General features: G+C 37.6%; 1 protein-coding gene and 1 long non-coding RNA gene across 2 annotated transcripts; both read left to right on the top strand.

Annotated features, from left to right (window-relative positions):
* Positions 1 to 6,011: 6,011 nt before the first annotated feature.
* On the top strand, positions 6,012 to 10,004 carry LOC148743426 (uncharacterized). The gene is made up of 4 exons (XR_015989183.1): positions 6,012 to 6,226; positions 6,617 to 6,714; positions 7,346 to 7,796; positions 7,917 to 10,004. It is a non-coding gene; the product is annotated as an uncharacterized LOC148743426 (long non-coding RNA).
* A 4,327-nt stretch (positions 10,005 to 14,331) lies between these two features.
* On the top strand, positions 14,332 to 17,291 carry LOC148743425 (immunoglobulin superfamily containing leucine-rich repeat protein-like). Its single transcript, XM_088752931.1, has 3 exons — positions 14,332 to 14,690; positions 15,791 to 15,914; positions 17,179 to 17,291. Exons 1-3 carry the CDS (start codon positions 14,588 to 14,590, stop codon positions 17,252 to 17,254), a joined length of 303 nt encoding a protein of 100 aa, XP_088609057.1. The 5' UTR covers positions 14,332 to 14,587; the 3' UTR covers positions 17,255 to 17,291.
* The last annotated feature ends 1,718 nt before the right edge of the window (positions 17,292 to 19,009 follow it).

The following is a 19,009-nucleotide window of genomic DNA, read 5'->3' as shown; positions in this document are numbered from 1 at the left end:
TGGTTTTCCCCGCATTTAAGACCATGCGATTTTGAGTAGACCATGTGCACAGACTGTCAATGTCCTCCTGAAGTTTTGCTTCAACTGCCGTTGTCCCCAGAGTACAATGAGCACTAGAGGAAAAGGTAGTATCATCGGCATAAACATCCACAGTAGAGTTTGAGATCACTTGTGGGAGGTCATTGATGAAAGTCAGGAACAGCAAGGGGCCCAAAATACTTCCTTGTGGAACACCATGGGTGATACCTAGTGGGGATGAAGTGCACCCATTTATATTAACATATTGTTGACGGTCAGCCAAGTAGCTCCGAAATAATTGTAGATTTCCATCATCGACACCGTAGATCTTCAGTTTAGCAAGGAGAATATCATGATTTATCAGGTCAAAAGCTTTACTATAATCAATACACACAAGGCCAGTTACATTATTACAGTCTATATCAAAGGGGATCTGATCCAAGAGTCGAATAAGGGCAGTTTCAGTTGAATGATGCTTTCGGAACCCTGACAGTAATCCATACAGAAGACAGTTTCTACACAGGTGCGCGTACAATGAATCATATATATGCCTCTCGTAGATCTTTGACAAAATGGGAAGTACCGAGATTGGACGAAAATTTTGTTTATCATCCTTAGAGCCTTAATGTTTAAAAATTGGTGTCACTTTTGCCATTTTCCACTTTGACGGAAACTGTGAGTGGAAATACAATAGTTGATAAGGCTCGTAACCGAGCTGGCAATAGCTGGCGCAGCAAGTTTTAGCACTCGAATGTCAAGACTATCCGCTCCTGTCGCTTTGCTAGAAGGCATTTCCTGCAGCATTTTCAAAACCTTCACAGGGGAGATAAATGGAAGTTCAAATGCGTATTCGATGTCCTTAGTTTCCTTTAAAATGGAAGACATGGTCTCAGTTGGTAAACATGAATCAGCGGAATCCAATATTTTTGTGGCCTGATTTACATATGTTGAGTTAAACAGTTCGGCAATATGAATGTCTTCAGTGACAATTTCCCCGTCTTCATCAAGCTCTCGAACATGACAATCCTTTCCTTGCGAATCTCTTGTGAATCTGTAATCAATGACCATAGTTTCTTTGGACAATTCCGATTTTCCTCAACTTGAGACTTGAAGAAGGCTTTCTTAGTATTTCTTATGAACTTGGTAACTCTATTTTTCGCTGTTGTGGTTTTCGCGATAGTTAACACAAAAGTAATGTTCCCTCACTCACGACGACTATGGTTTCGTTAAACAATCTTTCGATTATTCTATGATTAATAACGATAACGATCATGATAGTCAAAAAAAGGATGTAAAACGAACACAAACTTGTTAACCGCCATACAATTCCATCAATTCAGATTCCTGATGGTAGCTCCTCTATCTGGTTCTCCTTTAGTGTCCTATAAAAATGACACGCAATGAATTTTTGGGTGGAACTTTTTAAACGTCCGTTAATTATCGGCATTGCTTCAAATCTTGAGGAAATTAATTCAGTCCCGTACTAGGTTTGCGATCGTTAACTGTTAAGTTAATTTTATTTTCTGTAAGAAATGGTACGATCTGAAACACAAAATTGCTGCTGTAAGAGTACCAATTTTCACTTACAGCCATTGCAGCTCCATTAACTGAGAAAATAAATCACCACTCAACTTCTTGATCTTGTTACGGTCTAACATATAGGAAAATGCGACTGCTAAACTGGTAAAACTAGGTAACGAGGTGGGCACTACGGAACCTGAAAGTTGTCACCTGAGAGAGAAAACCTTCAAAGACGATCACATTTCGCCCTCTCTCTGCCTCTCCACTCTACGTTGGCAACCCAGAACACTTCGCGTTTGCAAATGAAACAAATTCACCGATAAAAATTGGAAAATGGAATTTGAAAATTCCAGTATATTGTCATTTATGAAGATGGAAGGATGCTCTACTCCTCTCTGTCAATATTGCCGATCTGAAAACCCTCCAACCCTATTCCATTACCTTCATGGTTCACTAACCTACCATGCATGAGTTAAGTAGCAATTCTTGTCACATCGCGCTTCAATAAAATAAGCACAAGCATAGGTATAGACCTTAGTTACTTACAGTTCGACCAACTCGTTGTTGTTGTGGAAGACTTGAGATAGTAGCTCCTCTGTTTGGTTTGTACCCAAGTCCCTAAAAAGAGGATATATCCGGCATTGAAGTTAAACATTTAGCTTCCTGTGTATTGTTGTTTTATATTTTCTTAACATGACTTCCATAATAGTCCGCTAAGAACGGGTGTTCTTATCCATGGAAAAACGGATATACTTTTCACTCGCAGCTTTTTCAGTTTGACCAACGGAAGAAAAGGAGTCACCTTGCAACTTCTTGATCTTGTTATTACGTAACCATCTGCAAGTGTTGAGACTTTGTCTCACAAGAAATTATCAGTGTTCTATTGATAAACAGAGGGAAGAGGCGGGAACTACAGAGCCGTAACTGATTGGGATCTGAGAGAGAACACATGCATGTACGACCTTCTTTTGTGTTCTCTCTATCTGTCTCTCCCCGCACCCCCTCCGCCACTTAGGCACAAGCCGTGGAGAATACCTCACGCAAACAAATAAAGCAAATTTGCTAAAAACGTAGAAACCCTGAAACATTCACGCAGTTTGGAGGTCTTAGCTCTCCGTATTCCCGTATATCCTCTTTTAGTGAGTCATTTTCAGTTTATTATAGACCACTTAATTAAGTTAGAGAATTTTAACGAAATGCTTCCCAAGAGGAACCGAGTGACTTAGGGCTGTAGTAACGGTAAGCTCCTTCATGAACCGATCAACTTTTTAGCGAGTAGAAAGTGGAGAAAAGAGAAATTTTCACAGAAATATTTTTATTAACGTAATGATAAAGCCGATTTGAAGGCTTCCAAACAAACTTTGAAACATTTTCTCTTCTATAAGTATCGGTCATGATCTGGCAACTGACAATTGCAGAGTTTTCTGTGTTGCAATTTATAGTAGAAATGCCTACATTCGAGGAACTTGCCTTGAGTGTGTATTTGCAGAAGGACTGAAAACTCTGCTTAACGATTTGTAATGGACAAACTTTTTAGGAAAATTAGGACTTTCAATGAAAATAAGTTCCAGTGATCAACAGTAAACACCACACGTTTTAACTTTCTAAGTTACTTTTTGTGGAGAATGATTAAATTATAAACGGCCACAACGTAGAGCAAAGAGAGAAAGAGCTAGAATAGTCTGTGTCCCCTACTCGAAGTAAGTGTACCTTGGGCTTTCATTGACCTTAAATAGAAATTAAAAGTTCCAATGACAACAAGAGGAGGTATTCTCTTGTCAAAAGGAGGGGAATGTTAAATCGCATCTTAGAATCTTTAGTTAACAGAGTAGTTCTGTCTATCTGTGAGAGGCCAGTTGTACCACACAGTTCGCTGCATCATGGTGCACGGAAGCGGAATCAGTGAAGATCCCAGTTGGCATTAACATGAAATAAAATGGCAGAACCAAGTTGTGGTAAAATAAATCAAAGTTCCTCTCCATGATAACTAAGGTTTAAAAGAATTACGACTGAAACGTCCTTGGCCTTTATCATCAAATGAAGTTGTTGCGAGAAAGCACTAGTACATAATCGAACTGTCCATTTTGTTTATTTTGTTTCTTTAAATAAAATGTAAGAAAGCGGAACAAGAGCACAAAGGAAGGAGACAGCAAACTCAGATTTTCCACTGTAATAAAGTAAGTTAGCAGTGGGATATACCCAGGTTCAAATTCCGTGGGCGACATACGTTAGAACTATTACATAATTGACGACGTAGTGCCTACTTGACTAAATGCTGAACTATCCTTTTTAGAACAATGTAAACTAACTATTAACTTTTGAAATCATTGACATTAATTATTAACATTAGTCTGAACCATAACGGAAATAAATTAACCGGCAGCCTTAAAATAACGAAAACTTTCAGCCGCTAGCCGTAAGAGCCGTCACCCCATTGAGACCCTCATGTGAGTTGTACCGAACCATCCAGTGTGCGTCGGTTAAGTATAGTGATTTTTCACTCGATACTTGGCTGTCTTAAAAAGTCTCCCAGCAAACCCTTTTTTTTTTAATGACAGGACTTAGATATTTATAATTAGATCTAAACAACTTAATTCATGTTTTTATCAATTATGTGTTAGTGGTTCATATGTATGTCTTACGTTCTCGTCATGACCCTTCAGCATAATCAGTGCATGATTGCATCTGACGTCATCTTACTTATTTGTGACGATAATCCCAATATATAAATGTCGGCTTTCCTTCATGTAAACAAAAACAGAGGCGCGGTTAATAAGGACCTTTTAAGACACCTGCAACAAGGAGTTTCTTTTGGAAGCAAATTATTAGAGCAGGTGATGGAATACATCTCGGAGAACAGAAACGAATGGTGTCAATAGGCTTGAAAAGACAGAATAAAACATCAGGAGTTTTAAGGGTGTTTTTTACAAGTTTTCGTAAGATGTTTTCCCGTTTTTTTTCTTTGAATATGTGCATAATTATTAGAACAATACCATATTATATTTAATGCAGAGTTCAGAAAATGCACTTTTTCTGGCTCATTGAATTATCGAATATATTGTCCCTCCTTAATTAAAAACAAAAAATTAACCGGTGCGCTTGTATGAAATATTAAAACTTTAGTCACTAAGGTTTTAGTATATCGATGCGACGGCTTTTCGGTCTAGAAGCAAATTACAGTTCATGGAGCGCGATTAAAAGATATCGTAGTTAGGAATTAAATAATGATAGAAATGTTGTATTCAAATGTTTATTACTTTCATTACTGTAGTAACAATAAAAGTTACGAAAGGGTCAGTAACACTTTGACTGTTTGAGGTTTGTTTTGGTTTAAATTCTGAGATATTTACAGAGAAAGAAGGTGTAATCAATGTCCCATTTCAACGTCAGCTCATGATATTCATCCTATGCTGCGCATAAAATAAAAGAGAACTTGAGGACTAAATTTTCTTTTCGTGGCTGAATATGTCCATAAAAACTAGCTTTCCAAAACAATGAATCGTTATGCATATGCTCACACGTTATTAACATAACCCATAATAATTTACTAGTTTCAATCCCCCCAACTAAAGCGGCGACGCGCCCTAGGTGCTTATCCATGTGAAAAAATAGGTTCAGTGCAATCGTCTATCCCATGTTCCAGGAAATATGTTATCACTATGTTGTAACGATAAATGTATTTGTATTAAAAAAAAGTTGAAGCCAATATAATACTTCTATCATTGGTTTGAACTTAAGCTATCGTCGGTAAAGACCCTTTTCTCTAAGTCTCGGGCAGTAACTTTTTTAACAAGAAAAACCCATACTATACGCGGCATCCTATAAAGCTGGAAGAGCGATCTGAGAATATTTTAAAACACATTTTGGGATTCTTATTGAGTTTTATAATAATCTCTCCTCTCTATTGTTTTTTTTTTTTGGGTGGGGGAGTGGCGTGGGGAATTACCAGATACCTAACTAGATAAGTGGCAAAAGTCTTGAAACTTTTTCAATTGTTTTCTTTAACTGTCACTTAACTCTCCATTTCCCCATCTCAGTATTACTTGGTATTAAAAAGTGGTCAATAATTCCTTGCATCATTGTCTGGGGGGACTTTTAAATAACTTATTAGAGTTGAAATACAAGATGTCTTATTATACATAGTGGAGGGATGTCGACCACCTATAAGGAGAGACGGGGGATGTGCCAACTGTTCTTGGTAATCATTGTAGACTTCATTATTGTCCCCCAAGGGCTTATTCTGTAGTTTACTATCATATTACTTACCAGGTCACTCTCTTATAGCTTCCCCCTCCCCCCCGTTTTGAAGACACTGAAAATAATTAACGTTTCCTTTATGAGCGCGCCTACAGCATGTCGCATCTTAGATGAGACGTTTTGTTTGTCAAACTAACAATGTTTCTTTCAACACCGCTAATATGTTTGTGACTCTTACCGTATGGAGTATAAATTAACAAGAAAAAATGCAAACTGGTCAAAGGCACAACTGCTGACTTTATAGCACAGATCATGTTTGAGAATTTGTCCATAGTGACTTGAAATGAATGCACGTGTTCATAAGATTATTCTTCTTAAGATAATGATCTGGAGCAGCTGTATCCAGACGAGCTTTCTCGTACATTAATTTGTTGCTGTTTAAAGCCGTTCGATCTGAACCGAAGTGAGGGACTGCAAAAATATTTTCCAGGTATTTATTTCTTTTTTGATGTTTCTATATGCAAGGTAAGACGACAATTAAACTTTAGTAATATTTGACTCAAAATGAAACGAGCAAAGGGCGGCGCGGGTCTTAAAATTGTTCAGGACAAAGTGTTATTTTCGATTCGCATTCTCGATATTCAAACAAGGCAGTTATAAATTACTACATATGCAATCTTCCTTTAAAGGGCTGATAAAGAAATTCGTATTTACTCAAGTCTGTCATCAAATGCTGCGTTTAAGCCTCAAAAAGGGAAATTAAGGCTTTAACAAACTTATTTTTTTCCCATATCATCTTTTACCGTTTTATTCAGTTTAAACTTTCTGAGATAACAATAACAACATTATCAAGTTTTCATATCTCGTGAATTGTTCACAGCGACACTTTTATATTCTGGCGTGCCCAGAGAAGCAGAGAAACAAGAGAGGATAAACATCTTCTGAGGATTTATAGTCAGAGAAAATTCAACCACACAGGTAGGGAATTCGAAGAATCTCTTCATAACCCTTCCTATCTGGCGTAAGGACATTTTTGAATGGTAATGAATTGTTGTTTTTTTATGATATATACTGAAAGATGATTCGGGAAGTTCCCTATAAAGCCTCGATTAGGCACAGGAGTGTCTTGAAAAAAAAAAACAATGACAATCTTCTTTGTGATTAAACTGCAAATTGTCGTTTTCAACTACTTTTTATGAGTTAAACAGCCCCGCATCTGTGATCTGTCATGGGATCCATAATATACAAGGCGCCTAGCCTAAGGAAAAATGCGTTATCCATCATTTTACGTTATTTAGTCAAATGCTTCAACCCCACTCAACACTCAAACTTAATTCCCCCCAGTCCATCAGCTGATAACAGGAAGATGGCGTCCAAAAGAACAAACAAACAAACAAAAAAAAACATAGAGAGCTTTGGCGGAGAAATGCACCGAAGCTCATCAAGATAAAACTTCGATTGCATTTTGACACATTTTTTTTGAGTTGTCGTTCGCTACAACTACTTTTTGCATCTAATTGCCAGTATGTACATCACTGGTCTTGAAATCGCCTGTCTTTTCAGGACATGATTTAACTATTTCGCTCTTGTTTTTTGTCCATTAATCAAGACGAACAAGTCAAACAAGAGCAGCATGGCGATTATTAAGTTGGAATTGAAGAACGATTTAACCAGGAAAGTACATAATGATCTCATTATATCAGTATGAGAGCGATTTTCGCAGTAACGAACACTACTCAAGCAGTAGTGAAAATAAGGCCTGAAAAGAATTCAGGCCTGTACGGCACTCCACATGTATGAATTTCATATATTCACAAACGTTGATCTCATCCTAATTATTACAATTATTATTATCATTTTTTTATTTACAACGTTTATATCAATATCAAGATCATTGAATACATTCAAACAATTGTATTACAGTTTCAAAAATCGTTTCTGCCCTGCTATGTTCTTACATGAAGAGGCTTATTCACTCATTTATTTTTCTGTGTTCTTAGTGCAGCAAGGAGCTGAAATGATGGAAATTCAGGCTTTGGCAATGCCACCTCAGGAACGAGGTTCTTGATAACTCCTCTATTTCTGTTCGTTGAACAATAACATAAAGTTAAATACCGTAACGATTCATTCTGATAGTGTTATTGGGATCTCTTAACTTTTTCCCTTTCAACATCTTTTAGAAGAAGATCACGAAGGAGAAGATAACATTGAAGAAGATGATCTGGAATATGATACAAAATTGTAATCATTGGTCGATGGAAGGATATAAAGCTAACAAAAGCCAAATCCTAAACTTTTTAGATCTAACCAGTAATTATATAATCCTACTTATGTTTCATTGTGATTATATCAGTCACGAGACGTCGATATCACGAGCCAGGATAATACGTCTAGCTCATAGAAGTGTTAATTCTAGTAACCTGCTCGCCGTATAACTCACTGAAATTGCTAGGTAAGGTTATCTGAGTATCAGGACTAAAAATTTAGGAATAGCTTTATCCCTGACATCTAACAAGATATTTCTTGTTGTAGTACACCATTGAACAACAAAGAGCAGTATGTTGGATTATCAACGAATGTTGAAATGCAGAAAGAAGAATAATTCTACTAATAATATTTTTGTGGAACACAGTAAAGCAGGGATAGCTTCCTACTTTTCCTGGTCAGATCACGGGAAAATGTTTTTCAAGGCTTATCATTTCATAAAAATTGAGCTAACCGCCTCCCGGTTAGCTCAATGGATAGAGCGCTGGACTGATGTGCGGGAGGTCGAGGGCTCGGCCGGACCAACACTCAAGGTCTTAAAATAATTGAGAAGAATATGCTGCCTTTCTATAACATCAAGAAATGGTTTAGATATTCTAGTCTTCTCGGATAGGAACAAATAAATGGAGGTCCCGTCTCCTGCAGGGTTAGGGGTAGGAGACGTTAATTTCCCACGCACGAGGTTACTGTGTGATGGATGTCCTCCCCTGGGGTGGGATGGGTGGGTTATTGTCTTGCGTTTCATACATGAGCCTCTGGCTCGGGCAATTTGGGTAACCATGCTCTACGTAAAGACATTAAACTTTGATTACTATTAAAATGTGATCTTGTTTGATACCACTGGCCTACTGATTCAATCGGTTGTTCTCCATGTTTAAAACCGAGAGACATATCCTTCCTTGACAGAAAATGATAATAGATGATAGAAATATTAATTAGAAAGAACAGCCGAAATGGTATTCACATCTGCTAGTTAACAATTGGTTCATGCTTTAGCGTGCACTATCGAGTTATGGAGCACGCGGGAAGTTTGGAGAGCACGAAAGAAGCGTAAGAGTTGCCCTAGGCGATAGCTGAGGGCAACTCTAGCTTCTTGAGTGCTTTCCAAACTTCCCACGTGCTCCATAACTCGGTAGTGCACAGCTGAAAGCATGAACCAATCGTTTTAGAACATAGCCGGTGGAATTGTGCATCAAATGCGACGCGAAAAACGGACAACAATATCAGTTGAAGCGAATCGTGACGGCGCTGATGCCGAGTCTCCTTTTCCTTTGTTTTTCTCTTTTTCTGCCTCATTTAAGAACTCTAGCCCATGGGAAAAGGTCGAAACATTGTCTTCGTTTTCGGACTAGCAGGCCGAGTTTCTGTTTGTATCCGTTATTGTCGCGAAATGTATTATTTTTCCCTGCACTAGCAATGGCCGCTCTCGCGAAAAAAAAATTTCTGGCGAAGTCGGATTTGCTGACGCTATCAGCGTGCACTATCGGGATTTTGAGCACGCTTACGTATAATGAATTTGATTGCGCGACTCTGCTAGCTATGTTCTAATAAATCTTAGCAAGCCTCTCAATACTTTATATCTCTGTCGGGTAAATACAATGATCTTGAGAAGACCTCTAGCGTGAGTAGGGCTACCCTGGAGAATCCTTATTTAAGCCATGTATAGGGAACAGAGCGTAGTATTACGGCAAAGAAAATAAACCATCCACTAAGTGTATCTTCTACGTGGTTAAAACCGCTGGGAACTAATTATGAGTAACATATATAGCCTCCGTTTATTTACTCCAAATATTATTGTTGATCTTGTGATTTACTTAATCAATTACTAATAATATTGCAGCCAAAAATTTTAGGTAGGATATTTCAATTGTCAAGGATGGAAAAGTAGACAGAAAGTAGCGGTTCAGCTGATACAGCGAAGTAACCTAACTATTTTGCAATAAGATTATTCACATTACCTATTGTCTTTAAAATCAGTAAAAGCTATTAAAAATCGATACCAATGATACATGAACTGTTTTTTTGTGTTTTACCGAACAAAATAATAAGCGAAAGGGAGAAAAATATCATTTATGATTTAGGAAAATCTTGAGGGTCATCAAAAGGTCTTTTCTTGTCTATCGCAAATTTTCCCTGCAATCGTTCAAACCGTGGCTTAAGGAAAAGAATAAATAACCTGGTTGGCCTGTCAAACCCTGATCCCAATTTTTATGAAAAATTCACTTAAGTTGTCAATGCTGAACAAATTGCCACCTCGACCATACGATGCCAGCTACGCCACCCCACCTCCTCCCCCCCGCCTCCCCAAACGTAGTAAACGATCATTTAAATATGTTCCCTTCCTATCTATTTTTTCTGACAATCCTAAAAAAATGATAAAAAGATGAATAATGAAAAAAAAAATTTGCCGCTAACTTTTCTTGGTTAGCTCACTAAACGTCTCTTAGTTAGGAAAATAACTTAACGGAAGTCGATGGAGATCCAGCTTTCTAAAGAGAGAAAAGGAGGCTATATACGATTTGAAGTTTAATTTACATAACACATTGCGATCTAGATATATATTTCATTTATTATTATCAACAAAATATGGTTGAAAAGGAGGCTTAAAATATGTTCCTGATGTAAATGAATTCAGTTAAATAGATATGACTGAATATGATATATTTGGACTCAAATTAACGATGTTGGGTTTGAACAATTTTGGCCAAATAAAACACCCAGCAAGATGATAAAACGATTAATATTTTTTTTAAACCAGTCTCAAAAGAACACCAATAGGTGTAGAGGTAATAACTTAAAACGTCCTTCTTAAAACAAAACAGCGTTTTGTTTTATTAAAGACTAAACTAACCTATCCCGCCTGATTGCAGGAAACCAATAAGTTTAAGTTCTATTTAGTTGTGTGTGTTATTACTTGAAAATTTCCTATTCGATGTTAGCAACTGAACCGTGCGTAATGCAGGAATGGAATATAGTTTTTATCTTTTAATTCAATGGACAATTTTCAATATATAATAGAAAATATTTTTGTTTTATTTGCATAATAGTTATGTAAGCGGGTGTTTTCTACTTTTTATTTGGAATATTAGATGATAACTTTAGAAATCATTTTGACATGGCGAAAAACTGCAAAGAGATAAACCTCTTTTGAAATACCAACCAACCTCTTAGCGAATGACGCGACGAATTTTTTTCATTCTGATCCGTTTTAATTTCCTTTCATTACTGCTTTACAGGGTTATTTCTTAGTGCTTGTTACTCTAGGTATGGCCCACTTACACTTTAAATTCGCTCTCAAGCACCTTAAAGTCATTATTTTGTCTCGCTTTGTATGAGCTTTGTATTAGGATCATATCTAGGGCCAAAAAATTTGAATTCCATATTATGCATTTGATGAACTCGTTCCAGCTAAAGTCTTATGCTCTGACGAACACAAGAATTTTATTTACTACATATTTAACAACAGTTACGCTACTTGGCATATTATATTCGCATCTTTGGTATGAACAAGTTATTACAAATAGGGAAAGAACATAGGCCACGCTCCTTCCGGTGAGACGGGACTCGATAGAGCGGCGGAAATCGAGCTTAAGTGAAAACTTATCCAATAGCAAAAATCTATACTATACGACGAATTTAATAAAACTGAGAGACACAACTGAACAACGGTTAGCTGAATATTGACTCTCGTTGAGTTATGATAATTTCTTCCCTCTGATAGTTCATATCGGAGCGGGGAGGGGAGGGGAGGGGAGGGGAGGGGAGGGGGATGGGGGCTGCGAAATTCTGGTTTCACCACCATTGTAGCCTTGGGGCACATTCTGTGATCTCCTGTCAAGTCACTTTCTGAAACTTGCCCTTTTCAAGGAGAGGGGTTGACTTATTCGAGCGCTTGCAACTCGCTACATTTTGTAAAACGTAAAAGTAAGCATTTTTGGTTTTTATTTGAAAAGCTGGTTATGTGTTGGTGACTCATGTCGATGATATTTATTAAAATGCAAAATTGGTTGAAGGCATAATTGCTGACGTTTTATGGACAGATGATTGAGAATGTCGTACATAGTGACTTGACTTGAATGGAAGGCTTGTTCATAAGAATATTCATTTTAAGATGATCTGGAACAGCTGTATGCAGGCGAACTTTCTATATATGAATTTTTTGCTGTTTAAAGACCGTTCGATCCGTAAATTGAAGTGAGGGAGCAGCAAAAAAACATTTCAGGTATTTATTTCTTTTTGATGTTTGAAATGTTGATACGATATAAGATAAAATTAAGCGTCAGTGAATGAAGTGAGGGAAGGGCGGACCTTTCAATTCTAAAAAAAATATTGGTATTTGTGCCTACTCGATATTCAAATATTCAAGGCAAATCTGAGTTACTACATATGCACTCTTCATTTTAAAGGCTGATAAATAAATTCAGCGTTCTCAGGTCTGGCAACATCCACTACACTTATCTTTACAGTGCCATAATTTTAAAAGTGACTATTGATTTTTTCCTACACCACTTTAAAAACTGGAATGATAATAAAAATTACGACGTTTTCATGTTTTTACATTCAGTCAATTGTTTGCCGCGGCACGTTCTTTCAGGCGCGCACACTAAGACAGAAATACATATACAAGGAAGAATAAACGAACCTTAGGAGAAATTACATCGTTGGAGAAGATGTAATTGTAAAGGTAGGGGAGAAGCCATTTCTACAAGAATTTCTTTACAACTTTTCTTTTACGGCATAAGGATAATTTCGTGGTATTATGGTTATATAACTTGTTCTTATTATCAAATGCAGTGAAATATAACACTAGGAAGTTCACTTAAAAACCTTAGTAAAGCAAAGCAGTGCCTTAAAAAAGAAACTTTGATATAGCTGCATCTCGTCGTCTTTAACTGCTTTGTGAGGAACACAGCCTCGGCATCTCTGATCTATAATGAGATCCGCTAATATACAAGGCACTTAACTTGGCGGAAAAAATGCATCATCCATCGTTTTATGTTACTCAATCCAATTATTTAAGAGTTGACTCAATATTTAAAACTTCCCCTCAGCCCATCAGCTAAAAACAGGAAGATGGTGTCTAGAAGGACCTTCTGGGGTTTCATTATTGCTTTCTGTAAGCACTGCTATCTTTCTTTTTTACAGAGTATCAAGTTAGGAGACTAAATATCTAATTTAAGCCGATTCTAGAGGATCGGAAATCGTTACTTTTTACCGACCTTAATAAGGGTTTTGGTCTAGTGAGAATACCTCACACGTCGATGAAATATTCCGGCCTGCGTAGGATACACTCGCGATTAAGCGAGTGACACACGCACGGAGGAGATACGTGGCGGTGAAGCTCTGAGGGGGATACGAGAATCGATTAACTGTTCCCTGGTAATTAAAAAAAAAAAACAAAGAAAAAACATAGAAGCAATGGAGTTGACTTCCATTTCCCTCTCGAGTCCGAACTTCGTTATTCCGCGATCCATGAGAGGGGACGACCATTACACGTGAGCTCCAAACCATGCACGTGACGTATTACAGAAGTCAATTTATGGGGAGCACTTGAGCAACTAAACAAAGACATAATTGCTTTTCTTCACTCAATTTTAAACTAAACTGTACGGAAAAAACGGTCACAAAAGATCCAGCCACATTTATTGTTCTTAGAAGAAAAAAATCTCTTTGCTTGTCGTAGTTTGCAATGTCCGATAAAAGTGATACAGTTTCCTTGGTCGGTCATCCTTTGCTTTATATCAAAGCTATTGTTATTTCGTCCCTGTGTGATTTCATTTACTTACTAGTTTACTTACTAGTTTTCATAGACATAGCCAATCTCCACGTTGTCTTACGCGTATAACTTTGAATCAAAGCGTAATGTCGTGAGTCCCCTTGGACGTATCTGAACTCGAACTCCCATTCTAGATGGTGCCTTTAAATAGCTTTGATAGAATTTACATATTTCAAGACTTGGGCGAGGAACTTTCCTTCTTTTTCCTCTCGTTTTCTATTGATTTTACACACAGATACGCTGATACCGGAAGTAAGCCTTGAGATAGTTGTCCCAAGTTTTAAAGCGAGCCAACTTTTGCAAGCTCCAAAAGGACATTATGTGGAAGTCACTTTCACCTTGGAGACTTTGCATCCAACACCATGCATTGATGATATGTATCTTGAGGTTCGTGATGGAAACAACAAGTCTGCCAATCTTCTTGGAAAATTTTGTGGAAGGAACTTTTCTACTATTGTGAGATCCAGTGGACAGAACTTGTTTTTAAATCCGTCATATTACGATTTTCTTCGCCGGATAGCTGGTTATTATAAGATGAGCTATTTTACCAATAACAAAGCAGCGAATAAAACCGGCAAGTATTGTCTTGATGAAAGTATCTGAAAATGAGATAACCATATTTAAAGTGCTTTTAATTTTTCTGTATTTGCTTTTTCTCTCTTAGTCGAGCCAAACTTGGATAAAGTGCTCAAGACTCAGTTCGTTCTTTCCAACCATTCCTCGTCTTTATGGTGCCCAGCACAAGGTGCACCAGCACCATTCATTGTTTGGAGAAAGAATGGCATAGCGGTACAGAACAGTACAAGTGTGATGTTTCAACTAAAAATTACTGAAAAAAACAATGCCAAGTACAGCTGTGAAGTGAACAGAAAGGATGGTGTTGAGAAGAAAGAATTCCGTCTTGTCATCGAACGTGAGTATTTTAACATTTTGACATTTATTCATGCTTACACGGACGCATTCAAAATTTCCGCTTCCAACCACATTTACCAATTAACGAACAGAAAGGCCTTGACTGTGTTCTGTTCTGTTGTAAAGCACATAGAAATCGGCTAGAGCACGAAGGAAGTGTAGAGAGAAACACGGGACGTAGTCGACTATTAGAAAATCAAACTGCTTAAGGCGTTTGTCTTATGAATGAACGACATCCGAATTCACAGGGACAAGAAGATTTTTCGGGATGACAAAACCGTAAAACGCGTTTGTTGTCTCTGATATGGCCTTCCACTCCACGCATCGGAAAGATATAAGAGCAAGCTTTTACTTCAGTTCACTCGAAATGCGGCCAATGTTATTTCTGAGGCTAGCTTCACTGTGATGACCGGAGATTGCCATGATGAGCAAGCCGCGATGGAACTCAGCATGATTGCAGTCGCTCTGAAATCGTCACGATTTGCATACATTTAACAGTTATACCAGTTTGATAAATCTTCAAGTTTCACCATTCCTCCTTTATTCTCCTTTGTGTTAGAACATGAAACTATACATGTATATACTATACAAGTGAGAGTCATGTTTATTTGATATTACCGCACGTAAGTTTACAATCTAACTGAGCGTGACTACCTTCAAAACTCGGACTGTCTATTTTCCTAGTTCTTTTTGAGAATTTTCGTCTCTGCACACGTTAAAATAATGCAAACTACGGCACTTGGCACGTTTAAAAACCGTTTTTTGTGCCATGTATTCGGTTTTATTTCGAAAAAGACATGGAATGAATAATATGCAGACGTGCGCATACTTACAAGAACCAAGCGCATACACTACACTTTGGCTCTTCTGGTCCTACTTGCGTGCTCGCTTGTTCCAAAATTTCACTCAAAATTCACGAAAAAAAACGCTATATACAGTACAAATTTGCAAATGGTGTGACAGCTTTAGCTCAGTTCCGTGCTCTGTACTCTAATAGAGCACGCCCTTTCAATCAATGACAGCGTGCGTTATATCCGAACTTTACCATAAAATGCATTATGAAGCATGAGAACGGGATTATCATCTTTCCTTTTTTTTAAGGCTGTCCGGATCCTTGCCAATGTACAACCACATATAGGTTTATGGATATGGTTACACGAGTTGGCTGCAAATACAGACAACTACAGTCCGTTCCAGATAAATTCCCTCACTCCACTGCGAGATTGTATGCATTAAACTCTGATTTTGTAGTTTGATCCTACGACTGAGAGTATTCGTTAAGGGATACGAAACGTGGTTGGAATTCATCATCAGAGTGGAGAGGAGTTGTTTAATTTGGTAGCCGGTTGTTATAGATGTGATTCCTAGTTTTGTGTCTCTCTGTTGGCTGAAAACCTGATAGTCAGTTTAGATTGGTCGGCTCGATCTGTCCATAGGTCCATGTACTAAAATAAGCAAACAAATAGAGCTAAATAACAGCTTTTGATAGAACTGTACGAACTGTCCAAAATCTTTCCAAAATGATTTTTTTCCAACCATCTGAAGTAATTAATTGTAATCAATCGAAATTCACTATTTTAGCAGATAAAAACATTATTTGTGGCGAGAATTTAGGAAAAAATCAAACTCGGATCAAAGTAAACAGATCGTCTAAGCAAATTTTGGAAGCGCTTTACTCTGCTATGATTTTCGAACCAACTGGAAAAACATTTTCGAACTCGGGCTCATAGCAATGAACCGATCTTTTTTGAAAATTGGCCCGGAGTGAGATAAAAGTTGAAGTAAAAAATCGTCTGGCTGAATTTCTTTTAGATATGATTAAGAGCGCAAAGGTCAGAAATAAAAATTACATACTCGAACTTGAAAAGTTTATTACTTTTCAAATAAGACGTCAATCATTAATCGGCCCCACAGTTCCTTAGCACAATATGTGCTGCTTGACTTCACCCAGACTGTCTGCCGAAGCAAAACAACCTAAGCTTGTATAAATCGATTGAAAACACATCAGTAGTTTTCTCTTTGTGCTGAATTAATATCTCTACATTTCAGGAAAATAAAAAACAAATAAGTTGTCGAATTCTGTTGTTTATAAACTTTAAGATGATATATATAGGGTGATTTTAGTTTCCTACTGGTAATCTGCTATGTGGGAACTGTGGTTCGTATGAGTTTAGAAAATACTCTACAAAGTGAATGTGTAGGAAATAGTTGAAATGCGTACTTAAAGGAGCAAAATTGAATTCAAATGAATTATGATTCAAGATACAGACGACAGAAAGAGTATAAGATGAAATTTAAACTTAACTATGTTTTCCTCTCCAGCTATAGTTAATGGGGGTTCCACTGTTATAAATGAAAGCATAAAGTTCTCTAAGTGCAATGACTTTTGATAGCCGCAAGTGGATTATAAGTCGGTGGAATTGTTTTTTCGTGTGGGTGTCTAGAAAGGGGAAATGCTGAAGAAAGGAGGACCCACATTAATCTTGCAGGTGGTTGGCCTCGAACAACATCAAGAAATTACATGGTGATATATTCACTCCATTGACCAAGCTGCAGCTGCTGTAAGTGAGCAAACTTATTATTACTTAAATTATCTTATGTATCACAACACGTCTTTACATAGATTCCACAACACGCATACAAATTAGTACGCGGGTTAGAAGGTAGAAATTCAAATCTCAAAATCAAAAACCTCAACAACTTGGAAGAAATTTAATTTCAAGTGGTTTAGTCTCAGAAGCGCAAGATCCAGTTTAGAGTTATGGAGGCACTCGCGGGAAGTTTTAAGTGCACGAAAGAAGCGTAAGAGTTGCTTGAGGTGCAGTTGAGAGCAACTCTAGCTTCTTGGGTGCTCTCCAATCTTCGAAAGTGCATCTACAACCCGATATAGGCACAGCTAAAGCACGAACCAATCTTTTTATAACACAGCATGAATATACACGTTGAGCAGGAAGAAAAAGAGTTTATTATAACCGGTCATGTTTACCAGTTAGTCGTATTCTACCCGAAAACCATTAATAAGTGAAGGTGTAGTCTGATCGTCCGGGTGAGTGTAGTCCTGAGAAGGACTGTTGTCGGTGGCAGTGACTGACGTTTCGACAACCTGTGCGGAAGTCATCATCAGAGTCAAGTGAGTGATTGTTGTCAGTAGAATGTCATTCTACTGACAACAATCACTCACTTGACTCTGATGATGACTTCCGCACAGGTTGTCGAAACGTCAGTCACTGCCACCGACAACAGTCCTTCTCAGGACTACACTCACCCGGACGATCAGACTACACCTTCACATGTTACCCCCGGGTTCAAACCATTTACTGCAACCATTAATAAATGACAAAGCAAAAACGACCATGAAATATTTAGAGACCAATTATTTATTCAACGAGCGAACTTCTTGCATACATAAAACCGCGTAGTAGATTCATCATGAATCGCTGCTTACGGAAATTCCCGGACAGAAAATTGCGCAGGTTTGTGTTGAAAATTTGGGAAATATCTAAGATAGTACGGTTTTTCAAATTAATCCCTCATCGCACGATACTTTTAGGACAATATTTATTTTTTAGAAGAACGAAGGGAAAACTTACAAATTTCTTGCATTTACGAGACCAGGGTGATTTACTTTCTTTGAACAGACCATAACTCCAAGGTAAAATCCTTTTCCGTTTACAGGACAATCAGATTAATGATCTATCATCTGGAGTCTTCATTAACAACGTAGATTTCAACGATCTATAAGTAATCAGTTACAACCTTTAAGATCACATCGGTTTTGTTTACCTTCACGCCATCTACAAAATCCAACTTCCTCTTCTTAAATCGCAGTTCAAGTTAAAGAAAATGTCGTGAAGGTTACCTCTATCCTGGCTCGCCAACGAGGTGTGCTCAAAGTCTCATTATTTATTGAATATGAGCGGATATGTCATTTTTCGTCCTCCACAAAGCGAGTAACAGATTTAGGTTCAGTCGTACATTAACATTGTGGGATGATCATATATCGACCTTTTGAAAATAATAGCAAAAGCGTTCGCTTGACCCGGACATAACACGAATAAATGGTAATCCTGACAGTAAAAAGGCTCGCTACAGCAAAAATACTCGAGTTAACACTTTTAACTGAGTTCAGGGAAATATCTTTCCGTAGGAATTTGGATAGAAACCAGATAAAGGAGCTACCACCTGGAGTCCTTAATAACAACTCCGAATTGATTAAACTGTAAGTAACTGATATTCATTCCTCTGTTAATGTCGCTGAGAGTTTTATCTCATTATTATCAGATATGATCAAGAAGGCCCTTAGGCTTAGTGGGTGTAGTC

The sequence above is a fragment of the Stylophora pistillata genome, chromosome 1 (assembly GCF_964205215.1).
Source record: "Stylophora pistillata chromosome 1, jaStyPist1.2, whole genome shotgun sequence".
NCBI classification, from domain to species: Eukaryota; Metazoa; Cnidaria; class Anthozoa; order Scleractinia; family Pocilloporidae; genus Stylophora; species Stylophora pistillata.
This window is presented reverse-complemented; position numbering and strand designations above follow the sequence as displayed.